General features: G+C 38.9%; 1 protein-coding gene across 1 annotated transcript in view; it reads left to right on the top strand.

The window, feature by feature from the left end:
- The window catches only part of SAMD3 (sterile alpha motif domain containing 3), a 41,478-nt gene that overhangs the window by 13,471 nt on the left and 4,675 nt on the right, over positions 1–23,332 (top strand). Inside the window, exons 5-7 of the mRNA XM_072926122.1 lie at positions 4,510–4,695; positions 4,998–5,082; positions 11,947–12,114. Of these exons, the coding sequence (XP_072782223.1) occupies positions 4,510–4,695; positions 4,998–5,082; positions 11,947–12,114 (439 nt within the window). The remainder of the gene's footprint in view (positions 1–4,509; positions 4,696–4,997; positions 5,083–11,946; positions 12,115–23,332) is intronic.

Genomic DNA, 23,332 nt, shown 5'->3' with positions numbered 1-23,332 from the left:
ACAATAGGATTCATGGTTTTGGGGCACCTCAGGTCATCAGAGCTGAATTTATTGACATGGTGCTGTGAGTCTTCCACAGAAGTTTGGAGGAAAAAAAGAAATAAATTGCTATGTCTTTTCCATACCAGAAATGAGCAAGTCTTACAAATGACTTGCAGAAGACACTAATTGCATTGCCTTATTAAGGTCTACCAGAGTCATAACAGCAACACAACAAAAATTCCAAAACCCCATAAAATTCTTTGGATGCAGTATAACATATCTTATGGTGTAAATATGAATAAACCCTGTTTCTTTTAAATGGCTGGATTTAACTGGCAATTTTGTCAGTCAGATTCCCTAAGGAGCATTTTTTGCATTTTTTCTTCTCCTTTCTGTAACCCGCAGCTGCTGCCCTCACATGAGGTGAAAGAGCAGAGCCTTCCCTTATGTGATGTAGTTCCTCAGACTGTCAAAAAGCCTGGGCTCCTTCCTAGAAGAAGGTTGTGTCTGCATCTCACAAACTTTTTTGGAAGCAGATTAATTTTGTCTGTAACTTCGTGGCCATACTGAACATGATGGTTTCTATAGAATGGGTACTGCAGGGGAAGGTGAAGAGGGAGCTGCTTTGGGAAATGGGCAGCTTTGGCACATCTCACAGCTCCCACATCCCAGCCTTGCTGAAGTTAACACTGCTGTGGGTAACTTCTTTTTCAGTCTAAAGGATACCTGCCCTTATGCTTAGTGGGAGCTGAAAAATATAAGACATCACCAAGCACTAAGTAGACTGCAAATTCCTGGCTTGAGAGAATAACTGGGAAACCTTGTATTTGTGCTCAAAAGTTGGAAATTACAATGAAGCACAGAAAGAGAACGGCATGATGATCTTTCAGGCACAGATATCAGAATTGTGAATAGAAAAATGGTGCCCTTTTTTATCTGACTATTGAGAGGAAGAAAAGTGGTTTTGGCATTTCATCTTCTCATAATTTCTTACTTTTGATGGAAATAGCCTTTGCAACCTTAAATGTTGTCATAAAACTGAAAGCATATAATACATGTGTTAGGGAAATGGAATGTTTTTTTACAGCTGAAGACTTTTCCTTTCTTTCACATCTACAAGTTCCTTGTTTTCTCCTCTGTTTTTTCCTTGGATTTGTTGACATGGATTTTCTTCCAGACTACAGACCTTCAGACCAGAGTCTCTTGCTGCTGTGTGCTGTAGATATGTGAAAGGTTGTACCTTCATTTATGAATAATGGGAATCTACTGAGACTTCACCCACATGCTGAATTTTATGTGGATGTACCAAAAAGGGGAACAACCCATCAAAGTCAGCAAATTTCTTCTTAACTGCCATGTCCTCTGACTAAATGGGATCTGAGCTGGTACAGCAATGAGTGCCTGACTCATGGACTTTAGCAGACAATAAGAAAAGCTTGTGCCACACGGCCAGTTTATGTGTGTGCTCAGTTGGCCTTTAAATCACATTTTCCTCTAAATGAACTAAATAAATGCAAGAAACTGATCCATCTTACCAGTATGTTCAAGAAGCTTAAAAAAACTAAAGTCTTATTATGGTTTAGTATTTGATCTTCTTTCTAGACCTCTTTGGCACTTTACACAGCTGTCTTGATTGAATTGTCAGTATTGATATCAAGATTATTTTTACTGACTTTTTATAGCTAATGCTCTGTGCGTCTGTGTGATGTTGTATGGAGCTGAACTTGGAGAGATGATGCTGTGGTTACTCCCCACTCTTCTCTCCAGTGCAATCTACAGCCATCACTGAATGGTCTGGGTGGCACTGCAAATGTGTAACTCTTTGTCTTTTTGGCAGTAAAACGAAGTATTCCCTGGGATTAGGGATGCCAGGGGTTATATAATTCAAATAGATGGGTCTTTGAGGGCTCTTTGAGGTTTTTTGGTGTTTGTTTTTTTGTCTGGTTGGCTGGTTTGTTGTGAGGTATTTTTCCATCTGAAGGAGACAAATGGCTCCTCCCAAAATAATGCTGTTTTATAGCTTCATGACTCAGTAAACATGCTGTGCGTGAGCAGAGTAAGGTTACAATGGAGACAAAGAAGGAAATAGCTGTGTAAGACAGGACTGTGACTGAGCACATTAAAGTAGCAATCTACAAAAGCTGAGTGGTTAAAGCTCTGTGAATAGTTGTCTCCTTGCTGAGGAAGTGCTTCTTAGGATGCAGTTCCTTACTGCAGCTAAGCATAGAGAGACCAGCTTGGTTCATCTGAATTGGTATTTGTTTCACTTCATGAGAAGTCATTTTAGGGACTTAAACTGTGAGAAAACGAAATGAAAAGAATAATTTAGAACTTTGTCACTGCAGATCCTTGTAACTTGCTGTAGGATTCCTAGTACCAGAGACAAAGGGGTGTAATTAAGTCAGACATGTGACAACAGAGAAAGAGGTATGCCAAAATTTTGCCTTAGCTAGCTATTGGATTGATTCCGCTGTAGAATCAAAAGTCTCAAGACCTGAGAGACAAGGAAAAATGTAAATTGAGATTTTGAGATTTTTTTTCCAGTTTCAAGATTTTGATCTAATTTCTGCCTCATGTTAGCTAGAAGAGGTGTAGCAAGAAACAGGCTATGTATATTTGTACCTAAATCTCAAAAGTGTGTGCACTGAGATTTATGTGTAGAGCCAAAACCTTCCTTGATTGTGGAGAACAGCATTACAGCTGAACAGAACTGTTCTTTTAGTTAAACAATCTTGCATGTGAGCATTTCTGAGGATAAAGTTTATGCGGAGTTGTGTCTCTTTTCAAACAAGCTTATATTTCATTGTAAAATATTACAGCATATGTTTAACATGACTCCCCAACAGCAATGAGTCCAGCTAAAACTAGTAAAATATTTAATCTCATGCAGTGTGGAGACCAAAGGAATTTTTGGATCTTGTTTGGAGAGCAGGAAATTATTTTGTGTTAGGTAAGGTAAATGAAGATAAATGAAACTTGGAGCATTTTTGTTGCCGTGGCAAGTGTGAAGGGACTGGTGAATGAGAGAGTTGCCATGATTCCCTGATTATTAGCCATCCCAACTGCAAGAAAATTTTATTTTCTCAAGTGACTGAATGTAGTCCAGCATGCCCAAATGTAACCTGCTATAAACCCCTCCACTTTTTGAAATGGCTTTTTGGCTTCAGTGGTATTACCAACAAATGGAATTTCAGTGCTGCTTAGATGAAAAGTACTGTAAATTTTAAACTTCTGTCCACTTTTGAGCTAATTTAAATGGTAGCACGTTGAAAACACCATGTAGTAATTTGCAGCCTGTGCACTACATCACTTCCATCAGGAAAGCTGGTGAAGGTAAAGGATGCAAACTTAAAGGCTGCGGAGCTGCTCACTGATGCTACATCAAACATCTGCACTTTGTTTGCATAGGAGGGATTTCCAAGTGATTTCAGAATCTAATGGGGTTTATTTTCCTTTGTGTATGTTAATTTATCACGAAAAAAGGACATGAACATGTCTATGTGGATACATTGTCACTTCCTGCACAACTTTGCCTTCTTTTGAGGCTGCAAAGTACAAACAGAACTTCACTGCACCTTGCATCTACTGTTAACCATCTGTGTCCCATGAAATCTGGTGAGCTTGAAAATACAGCAGCCCTGACCATTTTGTGCCTGTTTTACATGGGGAAATAGTAGTGTGTGAGTACTTCTACTGATGTTGGGAGCAGAATACAGTACTGAAGCTATATATTTTCTTCTCTCAGCACTGCATTGTCATTCATGGTAGGGCTGGTGTTGGTGCAGTTATATCAGGGATGTAGAGTTTTTGATAGCCTACAAGATATATTAAAAAATGCCAAGGTGATCTGGCAGCATAAGCAGGTCAAAGTTTGAGAGTTATAAGACAACCTACTCAAGAAGGTATTGAGACTATAACTGCCTGTTGGGACCCACTTTTCCCTGTGTTCTCTTGGAATGAGGATTTGGGCAGCCAGTGGTGATAACCTACCTCATGCTCACCCCAGCTGAGGTGTGACTTCTGTATATAGCGGTCATGGTGTTCTTATGACAGGAGCTGCTGGGCTGTGTCTGCTTTGTTTTCAGACATGAGCTGATGATAGCTGCCTTCATCCCTTCCTTGCTCTCTCCTGTGGGAGGACAGCCTTAAATAATGTCACATAGAGTATTTTATTCAATTAAGCTGTTTATCTTGCTGGAGAGGAAAAATAAATGAATAGAAATAAAGGTGTTTTGCAGCACCAGCAAGCCCCCACTGACTTCTGCTTTCAGCTTTCAGTTAGGAAGCACCTCCTACTGACTGCTGGCTATTACATACCATATTTGATATCTACTTTTTAACTCTGTATGTATTGATCACTGCTTTTGTAGGTATTCTTTATGCAGAAACAAAGACAGCAGGCCTTGAATTTCTATAGCAAGAGCTTTCCCTTTTGTTGTGTTTTTCCATGTATTTCTCTTTCCCTCCTGCCTGCATTTCCATAGAAGAAAGATGTGATGGTGATGATAACAATCTTGTCTTTTATAGAAAAAACCTGAAATCATTTTTTGCGAGACACAAGATGTTGCAGTGGACAAGTTCTTATGTTTTGCCAGACTTCCCTTATGATGTCAAGTGCATATTAGCAGAAAAAAAATGCCCTGATCACAGTATGAGGATAAGAATTATTGAATTTTTACAAGCAGACATGACAAAATACCTGGAAGGATCTCTGTAAGTAAACACCATTAAATTTCTTGGGGGCATTACCTGTTTTCTGCAGACATAAATTTTCAAATTGATGTAAAGCTATTCTCTAATATATTTGCTTAAAAAGAGGCTAAGGCCTGACACCTACTGAAACCAATAGAAAGATTTCTTACAAGGCTTTAAGCTGTGCCCTTTGTTATTTGGAGGGCAATTGGTTACCTGAGAAATAGTCAGAAATAATTTAATCTAGATCACTATAGACTCCAGTGTTTAATACTGTTTAGAAAACCAAGTATTTCTTTTCTATCTCCATCTTGTTTGCACAGGTATCCGAACAGTCAGCAATATAACATTGTTGTCAATGCTCTGCTCCAGGCATACCCATTCCTTGATGAAGATGGGAATGGCTTTGTAAGTATTGTGGGCTTTCTCCACATAATTAATCACAAGAAAATAATCTAGTTCACAGGAAATCGATATCAATTTCTTATATGCTGGTTCTATTCAGAGCACACACACTTGGCTCTGTTTGGCAAATCACATTTTTATTTCATTATGTCAATTAAAGATTAATGCAGGTATAGCTGTACCTCAAAGCTACCATGCAGACCTGTCTGTAGATTAAAACCCTGGTTGCTTGTCGGGTACATTTTCTTTCTGGGCTGATTTCTGCCCAGGGATAAAATTAAACATAATTTTTTTTTTCTATTTTTAAAAACAAAGAAGCCAGCTCTTTTTTCACTTGTGATCCAGAATATCCGTCTGTGGTCTTGGACGACAGTGGTCACCTTTTCACTCCACATCATTGCTTTGCCATGTGATACTTTTATACCATCTTGTAAAAGCTTGTGAGCCTCAGTGGGGACTGTTAGCTTTAAATATATATAAATACATATCTCACATGCCATTACTGTAGAAAATTTTGGGAATAAAAAAAGAGTTGAGGCTTAAGGGTAACTATTCTAGTTCTGCTCTGAGCCCAGGCATTGTTGAAGGGAAGGGACTGAAGAAAACAAACACATCTCAAAGAGAAGAGAGGGAGCAAAAGGACCAGAGAGAAACAGCTTGTACTCATTTTTAATCAGGATACCTCTCTGAGTACCCCAATGTTGGTCCTTGGGCAGGGTCCTGAGTAATGCTGGGGCTTCATCTGGCTCCCTCTATGATGAGGAGCTGAAATGATATTCAGCTTGTTTTGAAGAGAATTTTCCAGACTTTTTTTAAAGCTGTTTTTAAACAGAGATTCTTAAGCTAGGTTTTTAAAGGGCTTTAATTGCAGAAGGACCATAGGCTAAGTGAAACTACTTGTAACTCTGTTCTTTGGGAAATAGTCATTACTTGCCACATGGATGACTGAACTGGTGCTGGCAGAAGTTATGTGATGGGGCAGAGATTTCAGAGTGGTTGTTATTTATTTTTTGATCTTTTCCCCCATTCTTACTAGAAAGCATTCTGGCAATAACTGCAATAAATAAACAAGGAAGCTGGAAATTAGCAGTTTGCAATATTGCTGGTCTACCACTTTCTGATCCAGCCCCTCTCCACTGCTTGTGTTGAGAGAGGAAAAGTTGCACAAAAGCTGTATGCCTGCATTCTTAAGTTTGGAGGAGGGTGTGAGAATGAATTAGTATTTTTTTATTTGGCTACTGTTAGACATTCTGTTCTGCCTTCGTGATCATAAATTCTATAAATACATATTTTTTCTTGATCTGACACAACAGAACTGTGTGTTAAAACTGTAATGGCTTAAAACAAACCCTACAATATATGCATAGCTACTTATCACAAGACTTGCAGTAAAATTGAATTCATATACCTCTGAGAAGCAAATGAACAGCAAAAAGAAATTGACAACAAATATTCTTTTTTTTTTTTCCTTGAAAGGATCTTCAGCAATTAAAAAAAAGCAAGATTTTTGTAGACTTTTCTTTTAAAATTCCTCTAGCTATTAAGGGACTATAATTGTTCCTTGCTGTTCCTGATAATAGTATTAAAATATAAGATGTAAAATATTGATTACTGAGAGGTTTTGAATACCTTTAAATTGTTTATCTATAGTAATCAAAGAGTTGCTGGTATTATTACAGTTTTTAAAATAGTACATTGAAAACATTGAAGAAATCTACTATCAATAAAATTCAGAGGAAAAGGAGACTGATAGGTAAATGTAGAAAAGGAAAACTAGCATGAGAGTAGTATTTCAAGCAAAAATGCTAGTTACATTCTTCGTTAAATAGCATTTATATGTAAACTTCTGTAGAGGCAGTTCATATAATGTGGTTTTGGTGTTGACATTGGGAAGGGAGGAATAGCACTCCAAGTTCTTATTTCTCTGTGGACTCCAAAGACAGCCTCAGGTGGCCAGCTGTGCACAAATGTCGGTGTTTGATAGACAACCACCACCTTTTCCTGTCTTTTAAGGCTGGAGAATGGGAGACACCAAACATGGCAATTCAGCTGGGCTGGTTTCTGAGAATAATGGTTTCCAGTAGTGGTAGCACAATAAAGTTATTTGGGACTATTTAGAATACCAAAAAGCCTTGTTTTCAATTATTGGACTTCTAATTTCTTTTCAAAGTTGTTGGAAAAATAACTTGTTGCATGCATTTTAAAAACCAAAAGGTCTAAGTGCAGTTTGGAGTACCAAGTTCTGTGTTCCCTCTGGTGTGCTGGAGCTCACTTCAGCTATTGAGTATTATCTTTCTGCCGTGTAAAATGCTCTATACCACTGTGCTGTTAATGACATTCAATTACTGCTTCTTATTTATTGCTGTGCTGTATCTCAGTTCCTAGATTCATTTTAACGCTAAAGTTATGCTTAAAAGGAAAGCAGTTTCTCAGCCTCTGGGGTGGATGAGCAGCCACAGCATTTGCTGGGCTCTGCAGAAGGCTGCAGTAGTTCTTAAAGAGATGTCCTGAGAAGGTCTGCCAGCGGTGGGTGTGATTTTAACTTTAACTCACATGTCTGGCATTTTAAAGCCCTTCACCAGAAATCGATGTGTTCTGGCTGCCAGAAGGGTGCAGCAGGAACTGTTCTGGGTTCCTCCCTGGCCAGTGTGCATGCCTGTGTGTCTGGGCAGGGGCAGGCAGTTGGGCTTCCTGGATGAGGAAGGGAAAACTCATCCCATGAGAGATCTTGGGATTCCGGAATGAACACTTTCATCTGGCCAAGCGCAGAAAATCAGAATGTAAAGAAATTGATGTTATTGATGTACATGGATGGAGAAACTTTGAACTGTAAGTCAGCGCTTTTATTGCAACATTTTTGCAGAAATTTAGTTAAATGAACAACTGGAAAAGGGAAAGATTTCTGGCAAACATAGAGGAACAACAACGAAAACCAAACATAAGAGCACCCGAATTACCACAGGATTTTTGTGACAGGAAAAAAATTACTTGCAAAACTTTAGGCATTCCAGTTTTTGTGTGTTTTTTTTTCCAAAATACCGGAATTTTGTTTCCCAAAATACATATTTACACCTCCAAATTATTTTAAACAAATAATTTAAACAATGTGTATGTTATGTAGAACTATAGTCTAATATTTTAAATCTCATACTGTTGCAATTAGAGGTTATTAAAGGTTTGTGGTTTCAAGATTTATTAGTAGATTATTCACAATTCTGTTTTCTCAGTTAAAAACTTTCAATTTAATATTACAGTATGAAAAAAATATGCTTCTGTGCCATCAGTCTTTTTTCAACGAATATCCAATTCAGTATCATCAGGACAATGATTATGACCCTAAATAAATTCATTTACAAATAAAATAATGAATAAGCCACTTATGTACTATGAATTTTAAAAGAATGTTATTTATGAGGTCAGTCTAGAAGCAGGGATTAAGAATTATCTAAAATTCTAAATAATGATTTAGAAAAAATTTTCTACTAATAATAAAACTCATTTAAGAAGTGGGGTACCTGGAACGAAATTAATTCCAAGATTAACTTTTGGTAAGAGTGTTTCAAAGTGACTACATAACGAAGTTTTGCCATGGTATTTCCTTCTACTTACAGAACAATGCTATCCTAAACTAACACATGACATTTAAAAAAATAAAAGTCTTCATTTAATAATAGAATAGTTTATTAGTAATGTGTATTGTATTAGTATTATAATGTGTATTAGTATTGTATTTAGTATTGTAATGTGTATTCTAACCAGTACAGCATCTGTAAGTTACAAATAGCTTATATAGAAAAAGTGAAGGTCATAAACACAGCAGTTAAAAGCAAATAGTCATGACACTGTTTCTTGACAACTTGCAAGATGTTCTATCTATCTGTGCTTCTCCATTTTACAAATCTTAAACCCAGCAATTTGGAAAGTATAATTTCCCTTATTCCATTTCATTTCAGCCAACCTTTTGAAAATTGTATGGTTCCAAGAAAACATGACAGGAGGAAAGGAGAGAGAAGGATCTCTGCTCCACACCACTTGCCCTTTTGATTAGGCTTTGCATAAGCATCTCCCTTCAGCTCATGGCTGTGGGGTGGTGCCTGTGAAACCCAGGATGCTGAAGTTGAGATGCGTGATTTATGTAACTGCTGTGCATAAAGTGATTATTTGCTAGTAAATTACTGATTTTAATCTGCATGTAATCCTTTCCCTCCTATGTCTGACACAGGCTAATCCTCCTACTCCTTTACCAGGAAGGTAAACCTTCCTGGGGTCGTGTTTGGGCAAAGCTGGGGAGAGAAGGAAAATTATAAGCAAATAAAGTTGTTGGTTCAGAAACTGTAACAAAAACATCCTTTTTAGTGCACACATTAGCCGCAAGGGAAACCATATAAATGTATGTACCTGCAGTCTCATTCTGGAAATAGGTATGTGAGAGGGGACTTGCCTAAGTTTATGACAATCCTATCATAGAAATAGATTTAATTAAAATTCTTAATTTATTGGGGAGAGTGGAGAATGAAACAGTTTAAAGTTTTGAACTTTGTGGAATATTTAAAGCCTTGTGTGGGCGTCAGCATATTCTTTCAGGTGAAAGAATAAGCAAAAATATCTTCTAGCCAAATAAAGATTTTCAAAAGAAAGAAACCATATGAAGCTCAGTTACAGGGATGCTTAAATTGTCAGCTGCTAATATATTCTGGGATGATCATGTTTTAAAATATTGTAACATCTGTTAAACACTTCAAAGAAGCATTAAACTAAGGTTTTTGTTTGCTTTTCTTAGCAGCCTTTAAATAGCAAGCTAGGCATAAATTTTGTTAAGCATACAATGATGAGGTATTTGCATCAAAATGTGTAAGGCCAGAACTATAAATGTATTTAGGGACCTTAATGGTTCAGGTGAAAAACAAGTGGGATTTTCAAGACATGTAGTCATCTTACTGCTTCTGAAAATGGTGCTGAGGTGTAACACTCATGTTGAGACAGTGACTATGCCTTGTGAGGAGACTGAGTGAGCAGTTGTACTCTAGTTTTAGTCATTATCTTTAGGTTAGTGGTGATGTGACTTCGGTTCTGGCAGAACCCTAAGCCTGGAGTTTGCATAGTAGAAATGCAGATGGGTTTGCTTTCTTTCCAGTTCTTGGGTGTTGAAGTGTGACTGGCTGTGAAAAGGTACTTTGGTAAGGGCACGTAGGAGGTTGGCAGAGAGTGTCCCCCTAGGAGGGGCACTCCTTCCCTGGTAGGCTCAGGGCTGCTCAAGAAGAGCTGAAGTAGAGATCACAGGGATTGTAGTCTCTTAGCTCTTCCATTCTTATTTTTCACCATTAATGGAGGTCTTGCTTTTAGGATTGAGGGGCCTGTAGGTCAGCTAGAACCTAGGGAGTGGGAGCAATAAACTCAGCAGGAGAAATGCAAGGTCACTTGCATTCACCACCTTCACCACCATCTCTTAAGAATCCTCCTGTGAGTGTGAAAGGCAGGCATGTCAGCCTCACTGCAAAGAGAGATCTATACTACTTAGTCTACTCCTACTGAAATCTGGCTTACACCAAGTTAACCTTTCAAATCATGTAACCTTGATTAATAAATTACACCATTTTGGTAAGAAATTTAGGGTAATCATTCTTCTGTTTGTATTGTGTTTTAGCATGTCAGTGGGTACAGGCTTGAGTATAGTATTAAGTGAGTATAATATTGGAGTAATTTTTAGAAAATGAAGTAACAGATATTTTAATCTCTCCACATCCTTTCATTTGCAGTCACTTTTCAGACTGATTTTTTCCCTGTGACTCTTGAATACTCCTCAGTAACTGGAATACACAAGGGATTTTGAGGAATGACAAAACTGTTCAAAACTGCAGGTTGTGCCTGCAGATGTGTTGAACAGCCTTTGCTTAGAAATTGTTTCCCAGGGTGACAGTGGCATGGCTAGCTCCTTGCCATGGGCCATCCAGCTTTGGGCCATATGCAAATGGCCATTGGTCCTTAAGGATGCGTGAGGAAGTTGCTGTCCATACAACTTTTAGCAGTGACTTTTCAATAACTGAATAAAGAAATACACAAGGGTGACAGAAGTGCTGGGGCCATGTAAGCTCTGCCTTTGGCTGCCAAGGAATGATGAATGGCTGCATTAAACAGGACCTGCATCTGCTTGCAATGCAGAAATGCCTTTAAGTTGCACTTTACGTACCTTGAGGTGTCTTACAAATGCTAGGACCTACTTAAATGATTCTCTTGATTCAGCAGTTTTGAGTTCAGTTGAAAAATACCCTTGATCCAGTATAACTGTAGGCTCCCAGCAAAAGGTAGTGCCATACTTGTCTTTCCTACTCCCTTCTGTTAGACACAATAATCATACAACTGTGCAACCAGTTAGATACTGCCAGAGGCAAAGGAAAAATAATACACTAAACTGAGAAAAAAACCCAAAACAAGTCACCAACCCCCTCCCCCCGAAAACCCTACAGCACAGTTTCTGTGGCATCTGTGAGCTGATCTGTTTCACTATGTAGTTTCACAACCCAATGTCATGAATGGAGCATAAAGTAAGAGCTGAGGAATGGACAATAGTGCAGTCTATCTGGTAGCCTAGATAGATTCTCTAGCCCTTAGATTCAATTACTGTTATCCTCAGCAAGCCACAGCAGTGCCATTAGCCCAGTTGTTGGGTGCTGTAGAGCCATCTACCACAGGTGCTTTTTGTTTCCTTCCATCCTGAAGCCAAAGGTGGTTCTGCCCTATGAGCCTTTTTCTGTTTAATGGCAAACACTTTTTTTTTCAAGTTAGTTAAAGAAAAACTGACCTGCTTTAGGCTGGGGCAAATTCTTGACAGATATTTGTAATTACAGCTATTTTTTTCCTCCCATGTAGTTGCTGTGGAAACGGGCCCTTAAAGATCGTTTCAAATACGTGCGGAGACCCATTGAAGATGATGAGCAAGTCCTGAGGAACAAATGCAAGTTTGGCCACAGAAGAGGACAGAGCAGAAAATCTTCTTTTGTTGAAAATACTCTTGATGATGTCCAGGGGCAGGTAGAGGTAAGATTTTTGGTGCTTGACTGAGTTCAGTCTTTCAGCTCCTCTGTTGACAATAAGGCCACCAGCCAGTAAAGGGGAAAAATTATCTCATCTCATTTAAACTCATTTTGTATAGAGTTTGTATTGCCAGACTCTTGACTTTTTAGGTATTAATAACAGAGGAAACCTGATCTAGGACACCTTGCACATTTGTTGGCATTTAGAGTTGTAAATTGAACAGAAAATAGTCTGATTTTAAAATGCAGTATTTTTATTCTGCTTTTGATTATATATCTCCAATTAGAGTGAAAAACAATAGAGAACTATGTCTACTAGCTGAAGTCTCTGTACAAATAAGAATGCAAAGAGGTATTTGAGCTGGTAGCAAAAATCCTACTGTCACATTTGTTATATAAAATCTGTTTGTGTAGATGTGTGATGTACACAGAGATGTTTACAAATCTGTGCATGCAGTTGCTGTGTATTCCTTTAGTTGGAGAATTCAGAGCGTTATCACTGTCCAGTAAGTGTCTGAAGCATACTAATTAATTTATACACTTTCATGAATTCATTAAGGTTCCAGCTTTGCCAATGCTGCACACACCTCTTCATGCTGCAATTAAAACATGGTAAAATTTAAACAATTGTATAAATGTGATAAAGAAGATATGTAAGTAGATATTTAATTTATCCATGTTCATTCTGCTGTTTACCAGACCCTGTATTAAGGGAACAAGAGTGGTTTATTGGATGCATTTCTGCATAAATTACCCTTGTGATTGATGGTAGCTTTAGTTTCCTGTACAAAATGCAAATACACATTTGGGTTGGTTTTTAGAAATTTCAGTAATTTCTGTTTATTCCCTTCAGATTAATATGTTCAGGAATAAACACACCCCTTTTTGCCTACTTTAGTTGAAGGGTTTGCAGCATGTGTGAAGTAAGAAACCTGTAACTTTGGTGCAAGATAATAAACAGTCTCGCTTTCAGTAAAGAAGAAGGTATAAGCTCCAGGTTTTGTGTGCACATTAAGAGTTTGCCATCCTTTATCTGCTAAAGCTTGGAAAGGACACATGTGGGTCATTTCTGTCTTATGAGCCCATTGAGAAGGGCTTTGGAGTGATCCTGTAGAGCCTGCATGCTAAACTTCATTTATCTGTAGAGAGGGTGTAACTGCACTGTGCTGTGTTTCTGCAGACCAGGAATCACCATAATCACCACTCTCTTTAATTGCATTGTCTGAGGCCATCACTGGTCATCCTTGTTTGATTTAGAAAATAAAGACAAATATTGCCTCTCCTCTAAAGGCCCAGACCTTTTTTGCTAGCCTGAATGTTGTAAGCAAATTAAGTGTTAAAGGTGGTGAGAAGATGCTGAGTATCCCTAAATAACTTTCCTTTCTCTCATTTTCCCTGTACCCTGAACATATATATATATATATATATAAATGAAATACAAATATAAATGCAATAATCAACATTATTGTGGGCCCTATTAATGATTAAGAATGTATTCCATAATTTGGAGGGAATCATAACTTCCTTAGTTTTAAATGTGTTTCTACATTGAAAGCAGTGGTGTCTGACTCTGAGATCCTAAATTATGTCACTATCTGCAAAATGGAACAAAATGTTTAGTATTTTTAACAAAAGCAGTGGGGGTTTTCATTCCATATATTTAGGAACACACATAAAGGCACTTTCCTGCCTATCCTTGGCACTATGATATGATTACTCTATGAAAAATATAAACTGTTAAAGTGTCCTTGTTTAAAAAAAAAATAAAATTCGCTATTGGCCAATACCACAGGCAAACCCAAATTATATGCACATTGCCATCAGCCAGATCCCCTTATCTTCATCCTTTTTCCAAGACTGGAAGAATGAATCAGCCTTGTGTGAACTAGAAGCCACACATCAAAATTAATTGAGGTAAAATGGGGGAAAATGAATTCCAGGTTGAGACCTTTGGAGGATAGTTAGTGAAGGATTCTTAGTCCCTTAGGGCCACCACACTCTCCTTTAGATAGGCAGAGTAGGACATCTGGGGCATTATAGGCCAAAGCCCACTGGCAGAGCTATGCAGATGAGAGAGCACATCTGCTCCCAGCAGATGACCTACTTACCACTCACACAGCTGACTTCTATATCAGCTTTAGTTTCTGAGCAGTCATAAGCTGTCACTCTGACTATGTGTCTTGTGTCAGTATACTCTTGGATTGTTAATGACATTAAAGTGATAAAAAGATTATTTACTAATAGGAAATGTCTCACTGTTATACCTGGCATTTCTTTTTATATGAGAAGAATAATAAAGTTATTACTACTAATAAAACCCTTAACCAATCTTTTTACTTCTTCATGTGAAAATCCAGCTGCTTGCCAGGACAAGCTTCCCGTGATGTTTTTGAGCCAAGCGATGTCTGCCCTTGGGCTGCCCAAGCCCCTTTACCTTCTAACCAGGCATTCTTCCTTCAAAAGTAGCTGGAGCATACTCGGCAGGGTATATTCCCATGCAGGGCATTGCTTCCAGGTGCAGCATCTGTCTTTCTCCTCTAGTTTCTTTAAAACATCTGCTGATGTATTCCTCATTACAGAGCATTATATTCAAACAAGACTGAAGAGTAGTTAACTCTTTTGCTAGTGACTAGCATCGTGTGAAAGGTCTTGAGGAAGTGCAGGGCAGAAGGATGATGGTAAGAAAGCACATGAACCCAAACTAGAGATGTCTTTCACTAAAGGAGAGTTTTATTTAAATTATGCTTCCTACAAATATCCATCAGGTTGCACCACCAGGGAAAGAATCTTGGACTGTGCCTGGCAGACATTAATTTGAGCCTCTGTGTCTGAGGGATGTTTAGAGTTTTATCAGGAAACCCTCCATAAACAACAATTTTTTTGCTATGGTGTGAGAATCTTTCTCAGTCATTTTCCACAGTCAGGCAAATATCTCGGAGCTGCAGTAATCCAGGGAACAGTGTTTTGTAATGATAATGACCTTCATCTGCTGCAAATGGAAGGTACTTTCCATGACAAGGGTGATCACACTGTTAAAATACATAAGAAAAACAAGTCTTCCCTCTGCAGCAAGAGTGGGATTAGTGCTAAACCAGCCATTCGGCAGCTTGTTCTGACTGGTCTCATTATTTTTTTAGCATCAAAACCCCTTCCTCTGCCCTAAGGACTTGTTTGATTTATGGTCCTTCAGGCTGTGAGGGAAACCACCTTCTGCCAGTTGTAATAGAAATGGTCTCAGACTTGGGGGAGCTAGAAGAAACAGAAAGATAGGATCTTCCTAGTCCTTGGCCAAAGCCTTGTCAAAAGGCAAAAGGTGATGGAGAAGGAAATGGGGTTAGAGCTGATGATTGGTTTACATACCTTGAGAAATTATGGCTCAAGCACTATTTTAGTTTTGACAGGGGTAAGTGACCAAAGGGCAAATTTTCCCTTTCAAAACTTTCAGTTTGGAAATCTTGCCAGTCTCAAGCAATGCCGTTCATGGAATGTGTGCCTTCACAATCAATTCAGTTAGCTGAATACAGAAATGAAAAAGCCCACAGATATCCTGCATGGCTCAACCTGCCAATTCAGAAAGGTGTGTGTTTCCCATAGGTCCAGTATCATATTCTGCCACTCCCAGGGGCTTCTGGGATACCCTTATGGTATCTCAAAAGCCACTAAATAGCTGTATCTATGCAGCTGGATTAAGCTCCTTCAATCCATCCCAGACATGAAATAAGAAAATATCTCAGCAAAGGGATTACCCAAAGGTATCTTAAGCTTCTTGAACTGTAAGGGTTTATACCAGGCTACTAGTTCTTGATCTTAAACAAAATGGAGAGAGAGTACAGTCCCTCTTCTAAAGCCTGTGATTTCTTACATCCTGTGACAGCCTGTTTGTAAGGTCATCTGGGTTTCTCTGAAGCTGTCACACAAATAAATATGGAGTTAGGTGTGAAAAGGAAAAATAGGATCTGACAAGATGTCAGCTGAGATAGCAGTAGATGTTTGCAGATAAATGGGAGTATTTGCCATACCCAGCAGAGCTGGGAATAGCAAAATGAAAACAATTTATAAAAGGGGCACCATCACACCATCTTCTTTCTGTGTCAATGGGATAGAGAAATAAATGCTTTGATGAGTACTTTGACTGGGAGAAGTGGAAGGATTCTGCAGAAACTTTTAACTCACAAAGTTGGACATGTACTGATATTCCAGTACAGGGAAGATAAGCAGGAATTTTGAAACTGGTGAATGTGTAAATTCTGTGCCAAGAGAACTAAATGAAAAGCAGAGAAGACCCCTGGCCCAGGAGGAGCACCATTTCTGCTTGCTTTGGTGGTATCATGCAGTACAAGAATGGTGAAATTTATCCTGTTGGTTTTATCTGGAAACTGTTGTTTCTGATGAAAGGACGAATCAGGACTGAGTGAAGTCTACCCTGTGAGATGGAGTCTCTTTTATCTCAGATTAGGTAAATCAGGCAAGGTAGACATTTCCTAGGGATATGCCTTTCTTTGAGGTGATAACTAACATCATGTTTGTCAATGGTCTTATGCCACTGCAGGAGTCAGAAACTTGAAACAAGATTCCAAGGGCTCTAGAAAGAAGAGGATTTGGAAAATGATGGCTGGAGAAAAGGGGAGGAATGAGAAAAATAAGGCAACAGCAAGGGAAAAAGAAAACTAAATGTCTGTAAAGTTCTCAGAGGATGAACAGCTTGTATATGAGATGCAGAAATTCTCTTGGCTCAATCTTATGGCACTATTGGCAGGTACAGCATTAGATACCATCTATACTGAGGATGCCATGCACAAATGAAACAGGGGTGATAGCACCTCTCCCTCTAAGATTAATGGTCTCCAGATTAAGCATTTGAATGTTTGCACAGCCGGAATGTGTGCATGTATATATAAATGATCATTCAATGGCTGTACCAAACTGTTGTAATGTGATTTTCCCACTAAAACTTTGATGTGCATATCCTTGAGCGTGTAGTGTTGCTTAGTTAATATTTTAAAATGCTTTTAAATCAAAGCAAAAGCTTTAAATGCAAATCCCCGGCATACATTTTGCACTTCACCTTCTTATTTGTGTCAGCCAGTGTCTTCATTGTTCTGTGAGTTAAGTTGTCAAGCACAGGTTGTCCCTTGGTAGAGGAAAACAGATTTTTGTCATTTTGCTTATGCAGCTTACAAAATCAGAAAGCAGTTTTTGTGGTCAGAAATAGAATGACTTAGGTGACTTGAAAGATTTTTGGCTAGCACTGGCATGTAAATCTAGCTCTGAAGTTGCCTGCCTGGCTCAAAAGAGCAATTATGTGTAATTAAAGCAAAGCCTGCCTTAATTAAACATCTCATTGGAGTACAAGTCAGTGGATCCTGCTGATGGTTACACGCTCATTGTGCTTGAAAGCAGCCTGTCCATGCTGTTTCACCTGTCTTTGTGTGCAGTGTTTGGATATGAGAGGTGAGGCATGGTTTTGATGTCTTCTCAATCCTCTCCCACTCATCCAGGATGAGAAGATGGACCTTGAGCAGTGCCCAGTTTACAGCCTGCCTTCTTAGATTCATGCTTGTTCCAGATCAGTCTCCAGTGTTTGGGGGTTTTTTTGAGCAGACCATCACTTTCCTATTGTCCTTGAGTGTTTTGATCACTCCTCCTGATATAAAACAGCCCAATATTCATCATAGTAAACGTCATTCCAATGATCCTGATTGTCACCACAAAAAAAAAAGGGCTGTCCCTTACAACAGTAGTAGTAAAAAGTTGTTCTATACACTGTGCTTTTATGATGCCCTGTGTCTGTATGTGTTTCAAAATAGCAAGACCCACTTTTCAGTTTTCAAATATCAAGACATAGAGATTATGCTTGCTGAAGTAACTGTGAAAGCTGTTTCTCACCCTGAAGAAGTTATAAGAGCCAATTAATGGAAAGATTATTCCAAACAAGAGTCCTAACTACTGTCAGACTTTCTTGTGTAAGTACCTTGAGTGTTGATGCTAACTAATGCAGGTAGACCCAGCAACCAGGAGGTGTTAGCAACATCAATGCTCTTAGCAATAACGTGACTTAGAATATGCATTGGCATCTAGCAAGGAAAGTTTGAAACGTGTTTTTCAAAGGAAATATTATTAACAGCTGCTGTATTGACAAAAGCAATAATAATGAAAGATGGAGGCTGTACCAACAATACTACCCATCAGCTACTACATCCCAGTCCTAATGTATGGTGTTAAAGTATTTCCCATTCAGTGTTGACACCACTGACCTATCTGCACAGCACCACTGTTCAGGAGATGGTTCTCATTACCATCACATGTTTTTTACATTGCTTTCCAGCAAGCAGATTAGTCTCCATCCAAAGGAGTTGCCTCAAAGAAATATTCCCAAAGCATCCCAGGTGAGGAACCAGGATCACTGGTTGGCAGTGAGCAGACTGACAGCATGCAGTAGTGTCCTCATATATACCTCTAATTCCTCTGCTCCTGTTTGAATTCACTCTCTCAAACTGAGGAGCCAGTAGGTCCTGTTGGCATTCTTCAAGAAAGAGATCTCTATTTAACCTTAGCAACAATTAGGCTGCATTGACCATTCAGGAATTGGTCTACACCCATGTAAAGAGCAATGAGTTGTCTGCTGTACACACCAGAGGCACTTTCATCACTCTTTGGTTAGGCAGACATGTTTGGTGTTACCATTCATGTCCTTTACGATTTATGATGGTGGCTTTCAACAGTAACTGAAAGCTTAGAGCTTGGAGATCACATCATGCATAAGAATTGCTCCCTCCCTCCTCACAAACTGATGTAGCAGTTTCACTGCCTTGGCTGTGACAGTTTCATAAAAGTGCCCTGCTAGCTGGGGCTTTTTTACAAGAAGGTGCTAATACAATCTTGGGAAGAATCAAGATCCATCAGAAAGACATTTAGGAATTGGGCTTTTATTTAGAAATCTGCCTCCAATCAAATGACTGTCTTCTTGCTTCAGGAGATGGGAGGAATTAGGAATTTGGAGTCTAGTGGTTTTTTCTTTGTATGTTTTCTTGCTTTAATGTGAGCATCTCTTAACACAATCTGCTTGTATATGGTTCAAGTAGAACCATGATAGCAGGTGGGGAGTAACAGTCAAAAGGCATCTGGAGTATAGGCAAAGAGCCCTACAACCTGTGTGCCTCCCAGACTTGGAGTCTTCAGTCACCAATACCTGAGATGCCAAGAAGCCAAGAGTGTTTGTGGGCATGGGAGCTAAGGGATGGGCTCTCTGCTGCTGTCATTCTTTGAGTGTGAATCCAACAGAATGAGTAGGAGCCTTGGCAGGACCATCCTGCAGGCTAGGGTTAGGTTACTCTGACAGGTACTGGGTATCCTCTGCTTGCCTCATTAAATTCCTTTCCACATCCTTTTGCCTTTTTTCTGTTCTGCTGCACTTCCTGTAAGCTTGTGATGATAAGGCAGCCCCTTATTTAAAGATGCTGAGATAAATTTTTGTTTGTTCCAGAAATATTTTTTTTAAATTTTTTTTTAAAAGAAAGGAAACCCTTTACATTATAAACTAAGCATGTACATTGCTAAACAAGACAAAGTTCTGTACACAAAAATAATTAAATATCACCAATTAACATTCTTATTGTTGCAACTAAAATGGATGTTACTGGTGACACAACTGAAAATCTGGCCAGAGGGGTTGGGTGACCTCAAGAGGTTCCTCATTTAATGAGGCTATTTTTTTTTTTTAGTTCTGTCTGGTATACGTGCTGAACTGTTAGCTGTGGCTTCTTCAGATATTGAGACAAGACATCCCAGCTTTGGTCTAGATAGGGTTGGTTTTGCACATTATCAAAATAACTGAGCTTTAAACTTATGGTCAAATTTTACTGGAATATTGCTGTGCTATAACTGGCTTTCTCACTGTGATGGTTGAATTGGAGAGGATCTAGAGTCCTCCCTAAATAAGCAAGAGGTGGGCTGATAAATGAGCTCAGTAACCAGCTTCCCAAACCTAGATTCCTCCTGCAATGTTAAAGTTAGCTATAAAATATTCTAAATTATACTTGGAATCATTCTCCAATCAAACAGGTGCCCGCTGAGATAACTTATTTCCACCAAAAGAAAGCCACCTCTCAGCTTTCTGCTTACCTTAAAAGCCAACTTATTCACAATCAAAGAAGCTGGGAAGATTACAGATAGTGATTGCTTCAAGGCAAGGCAACCAATTCTAACACTGACTTCTGCTTGTATTACTCCCAGGTAACAGATGATTTGCACTACAAAGTTTGGCCTTCCATTGCTATTTTTTCCCCCGTAATAAATAGCTATGACAGCAATTCTTCCTTATACAACTGCCATATTTCTATTGGTAGCTTGCCATTGCTACCGATGAAAATGTGAAATGGTCTCCTTTAGCTAATTAATAATATCATCAGCTAAACTATCTCTCAAAGACAGAGCTGACCACAGGGAAAGTGCATCAAATCAAGCAGTGATTTGATGCTTGAAATTTAGGTTTTCTCCAGCCTTGCAAAGGGGGCTGGAGAGCAGCTGGTGTAAAGGTCACAACTTCTTCTGGGTGTTTGTTTCTAAGCAGCCCAGTCAGTCAGTCTGTGGCTGCAGCACACTGGGTCGAGTTGTTTTGCTTTCTTGTCTCTGCAAGTAAAACATGGAAGGTGACAGGCCCTCAGGGAATGAGCCACCATATTCCACACCAGCTGGCTGAAGAAGTTCCTGCTTTATGAGCAGGAGGCCTGAAAGCAGACCCACAGGAGAAGCCAGTAGTGAAAGAGCTGTTTGAAGTCAGAGACTTCAAGCTAGCTCTTGCACAGCATAAAAACATAAATGTAATTTTAAAAGCCCTAACAACTGCCCAAGTTTTTGTGTGTGAGAAAGCATGAGACTGAGACTGACATGAATGGGTCATCCCTTAGTTCTGTGCACTGGTCACAGGGAAGGAAGGGACAGCCTGTCCAAGGGCAAATTAGCAGGTTAAGGAATAGCTGAATGGCCCAATTGGGAATATGTGAATACTAGGATGGTATTCATAGTAGTAGCCAATAAAAATTTCATACCAGAAACCATCAAAGGCTGATGCAGGAAGCTTGCAGAGATGACACACCAGCAGCAAAACAAAACTCTGATGACTTTGAGTGATCTGGGGGACATTTGCACAGAATTCTTTTTTGTGGCTTTCTGTCTCTTCTGCACTGGTTATAAAGGCTTTCTCATCCAGGGTGAGCAGGAAGCCTGATGCTGCTAAGACACAGGAGTGCTCAAGATGCACTCCCCAGATATAGGACGGCTGGCAGAATATAAAGCCATACCAGAAAAACTAGAGAGATTTTGCAAGGACTTTCAGGAGGTGAGTCCAGATGATGACATTACTGGGACCATTCTTCATGGCCAGTATCAGGGCATCTGTTTCAAGACTGGCATGTCAGTAAAGGGGACAGAATAATTCACTAAAATGAGCAATGACACATTTTTTAATGTTTTTAATTTTAATGTTTAATTTTTTAAGAGGTAATTTTTTAATTGTGATGTACAATTTTTCTCGTACTAGATAATTGGAAGTAACTAATTTGATGCCAGTTTTTAGAGTTGCAGGAGATAGCTAGAGAACATATGGACCAAGAAACCTTCTGTCTTCACTGGCCAAGTTGGCAAGAACTGTAATGCAGACCCAAGAGTTTAACACATTAGGAAGGAATCAACAAAGTTTCAGTAAACAGACTTAATTCTTCACAATTTCATTAGTTCTTTGAAGTATTCTGCAAGTACTGCCTGAGGACACAGGCAATCTAGCTGATACAGTTTACTTTAAATTCAGAAGAGATTTTAGCACATGCCTTTCAAAGGCTCTTAGAGGATATAATCTGAGGGGATAAACAGGAAGGTCCTTGAATGGATAAACAATTAAAAGAACAAACAAGGCTATGCAGAAATGGTTGGGGTTTACAGTGGAAAAGACTATGAATGCTTAGTTTAAGCAGTTCAGTATATTTATAAATGACGTAGGAAAAGTAGTCTAGTTGGCAGATTACATTTTATCATGCTACCAAGGATACTAAAGACCAAAGAATTGCAGGAGGACCCCATTCCAGGGGAAAAAACACAGCAGATAAAAATCAGTTCTGATAGATGGAAAATAAGGCACAAGAAAAAAACCCAGTCCTAACAACACATATGGAGATGGGCTCTGAGTTTATTAGTACCATTCACAAATGTTATTTTTATGCTAGGCCAAAAAATATCTGGCACAATGCTAAGCAGCAGTCAGGAAAAAAAAAAAAAAAAAAAAAAAGTTGATTGCACAGAATAATTGAATAATTTAAGAAAAGAACAACAGGCAATGCATTATTCCACTGTATGCCCCTGTGGTGTCCCAGTACATCTCAACAAGTACTTTAAGTTATACTGCACCTATTTCATAGAGATTACAGTGAAATTAGAAAACTTGCAAAGACAGTAACAAGGATAATTGAAAATATGAATAAGCTTTCATCTGTGGAATGATTAAATAGCTTAGGACAGTCTTGGCGCTGGAAAAGAGATGGCTGAGGACAGACTATGACACATCTGTAAAACTATATTGGCATGGAGATAGTGAATAGGTTTTGAATGCAGTATGACAATTAGGAAGCAGAGGTAGCAGAAGAAAAACAAATAAATGCATTTCCTCTGACGGCGTATAGTTAAGCTGCCACATCTAAGGCAGGATTTTGTGGAAGGTATGATTTTATGAGAGTTGGAAAAGTGACTGGGAGAAGTAATTGAAGGAGAAAAAAATATACTAAAGGCTGTATAACTGTAAAGAATGAAAGCTAAATATAAAATTTGGGAGTCCACAAAGCCCAGTGTAGTGAAGTCTTGATGACCTCACTTATACTCATCATTTATACTTTTTCCTAGCACCTCTCCCAGGCAGGTAGGGGAGGGTGTGGTACTAAGTTGTCTCCCCACCTCTGCTCCTGTTCTCTGAGGAAGAGGCCAGGAATGCCTACGCAATCTGGTCACAACACTGTGGAACCCAGGTCACTGGGAATATATCTCTGTCTGCTATGGGATGTCCTGACCCCCAGGGGTGCACTGACTTTGACCCTCATTCATGGAGAAAACTTCTAAAGCCTGAAGGTAAACTAGAAACCACAAAAGTGTGAAATAGATTGTAGAGATTGAAGAGAGTATCATAGTATGTCACATGGGTGAAAAATTTAGGATTTAGGATTTTTAATATGCTATAGATG

The sequence above is a fragment of the Taeniopygia guttata genome, chromosome 3 (genome assembly GCF_048771995.1).
Source record: "Taeniopygia guttata chromosome 3, bTaeGut7.mat, whole genome shotgun sequence".
NCBI lineage: Eukaryota > Metazoa > Chordata > Aves > Passeriformes > Estrildidae > Taeniopygia > Taeniopygia guttata.
This window is presented reverse-complemented; position numbering and strand designations above follow the sequence as displayed.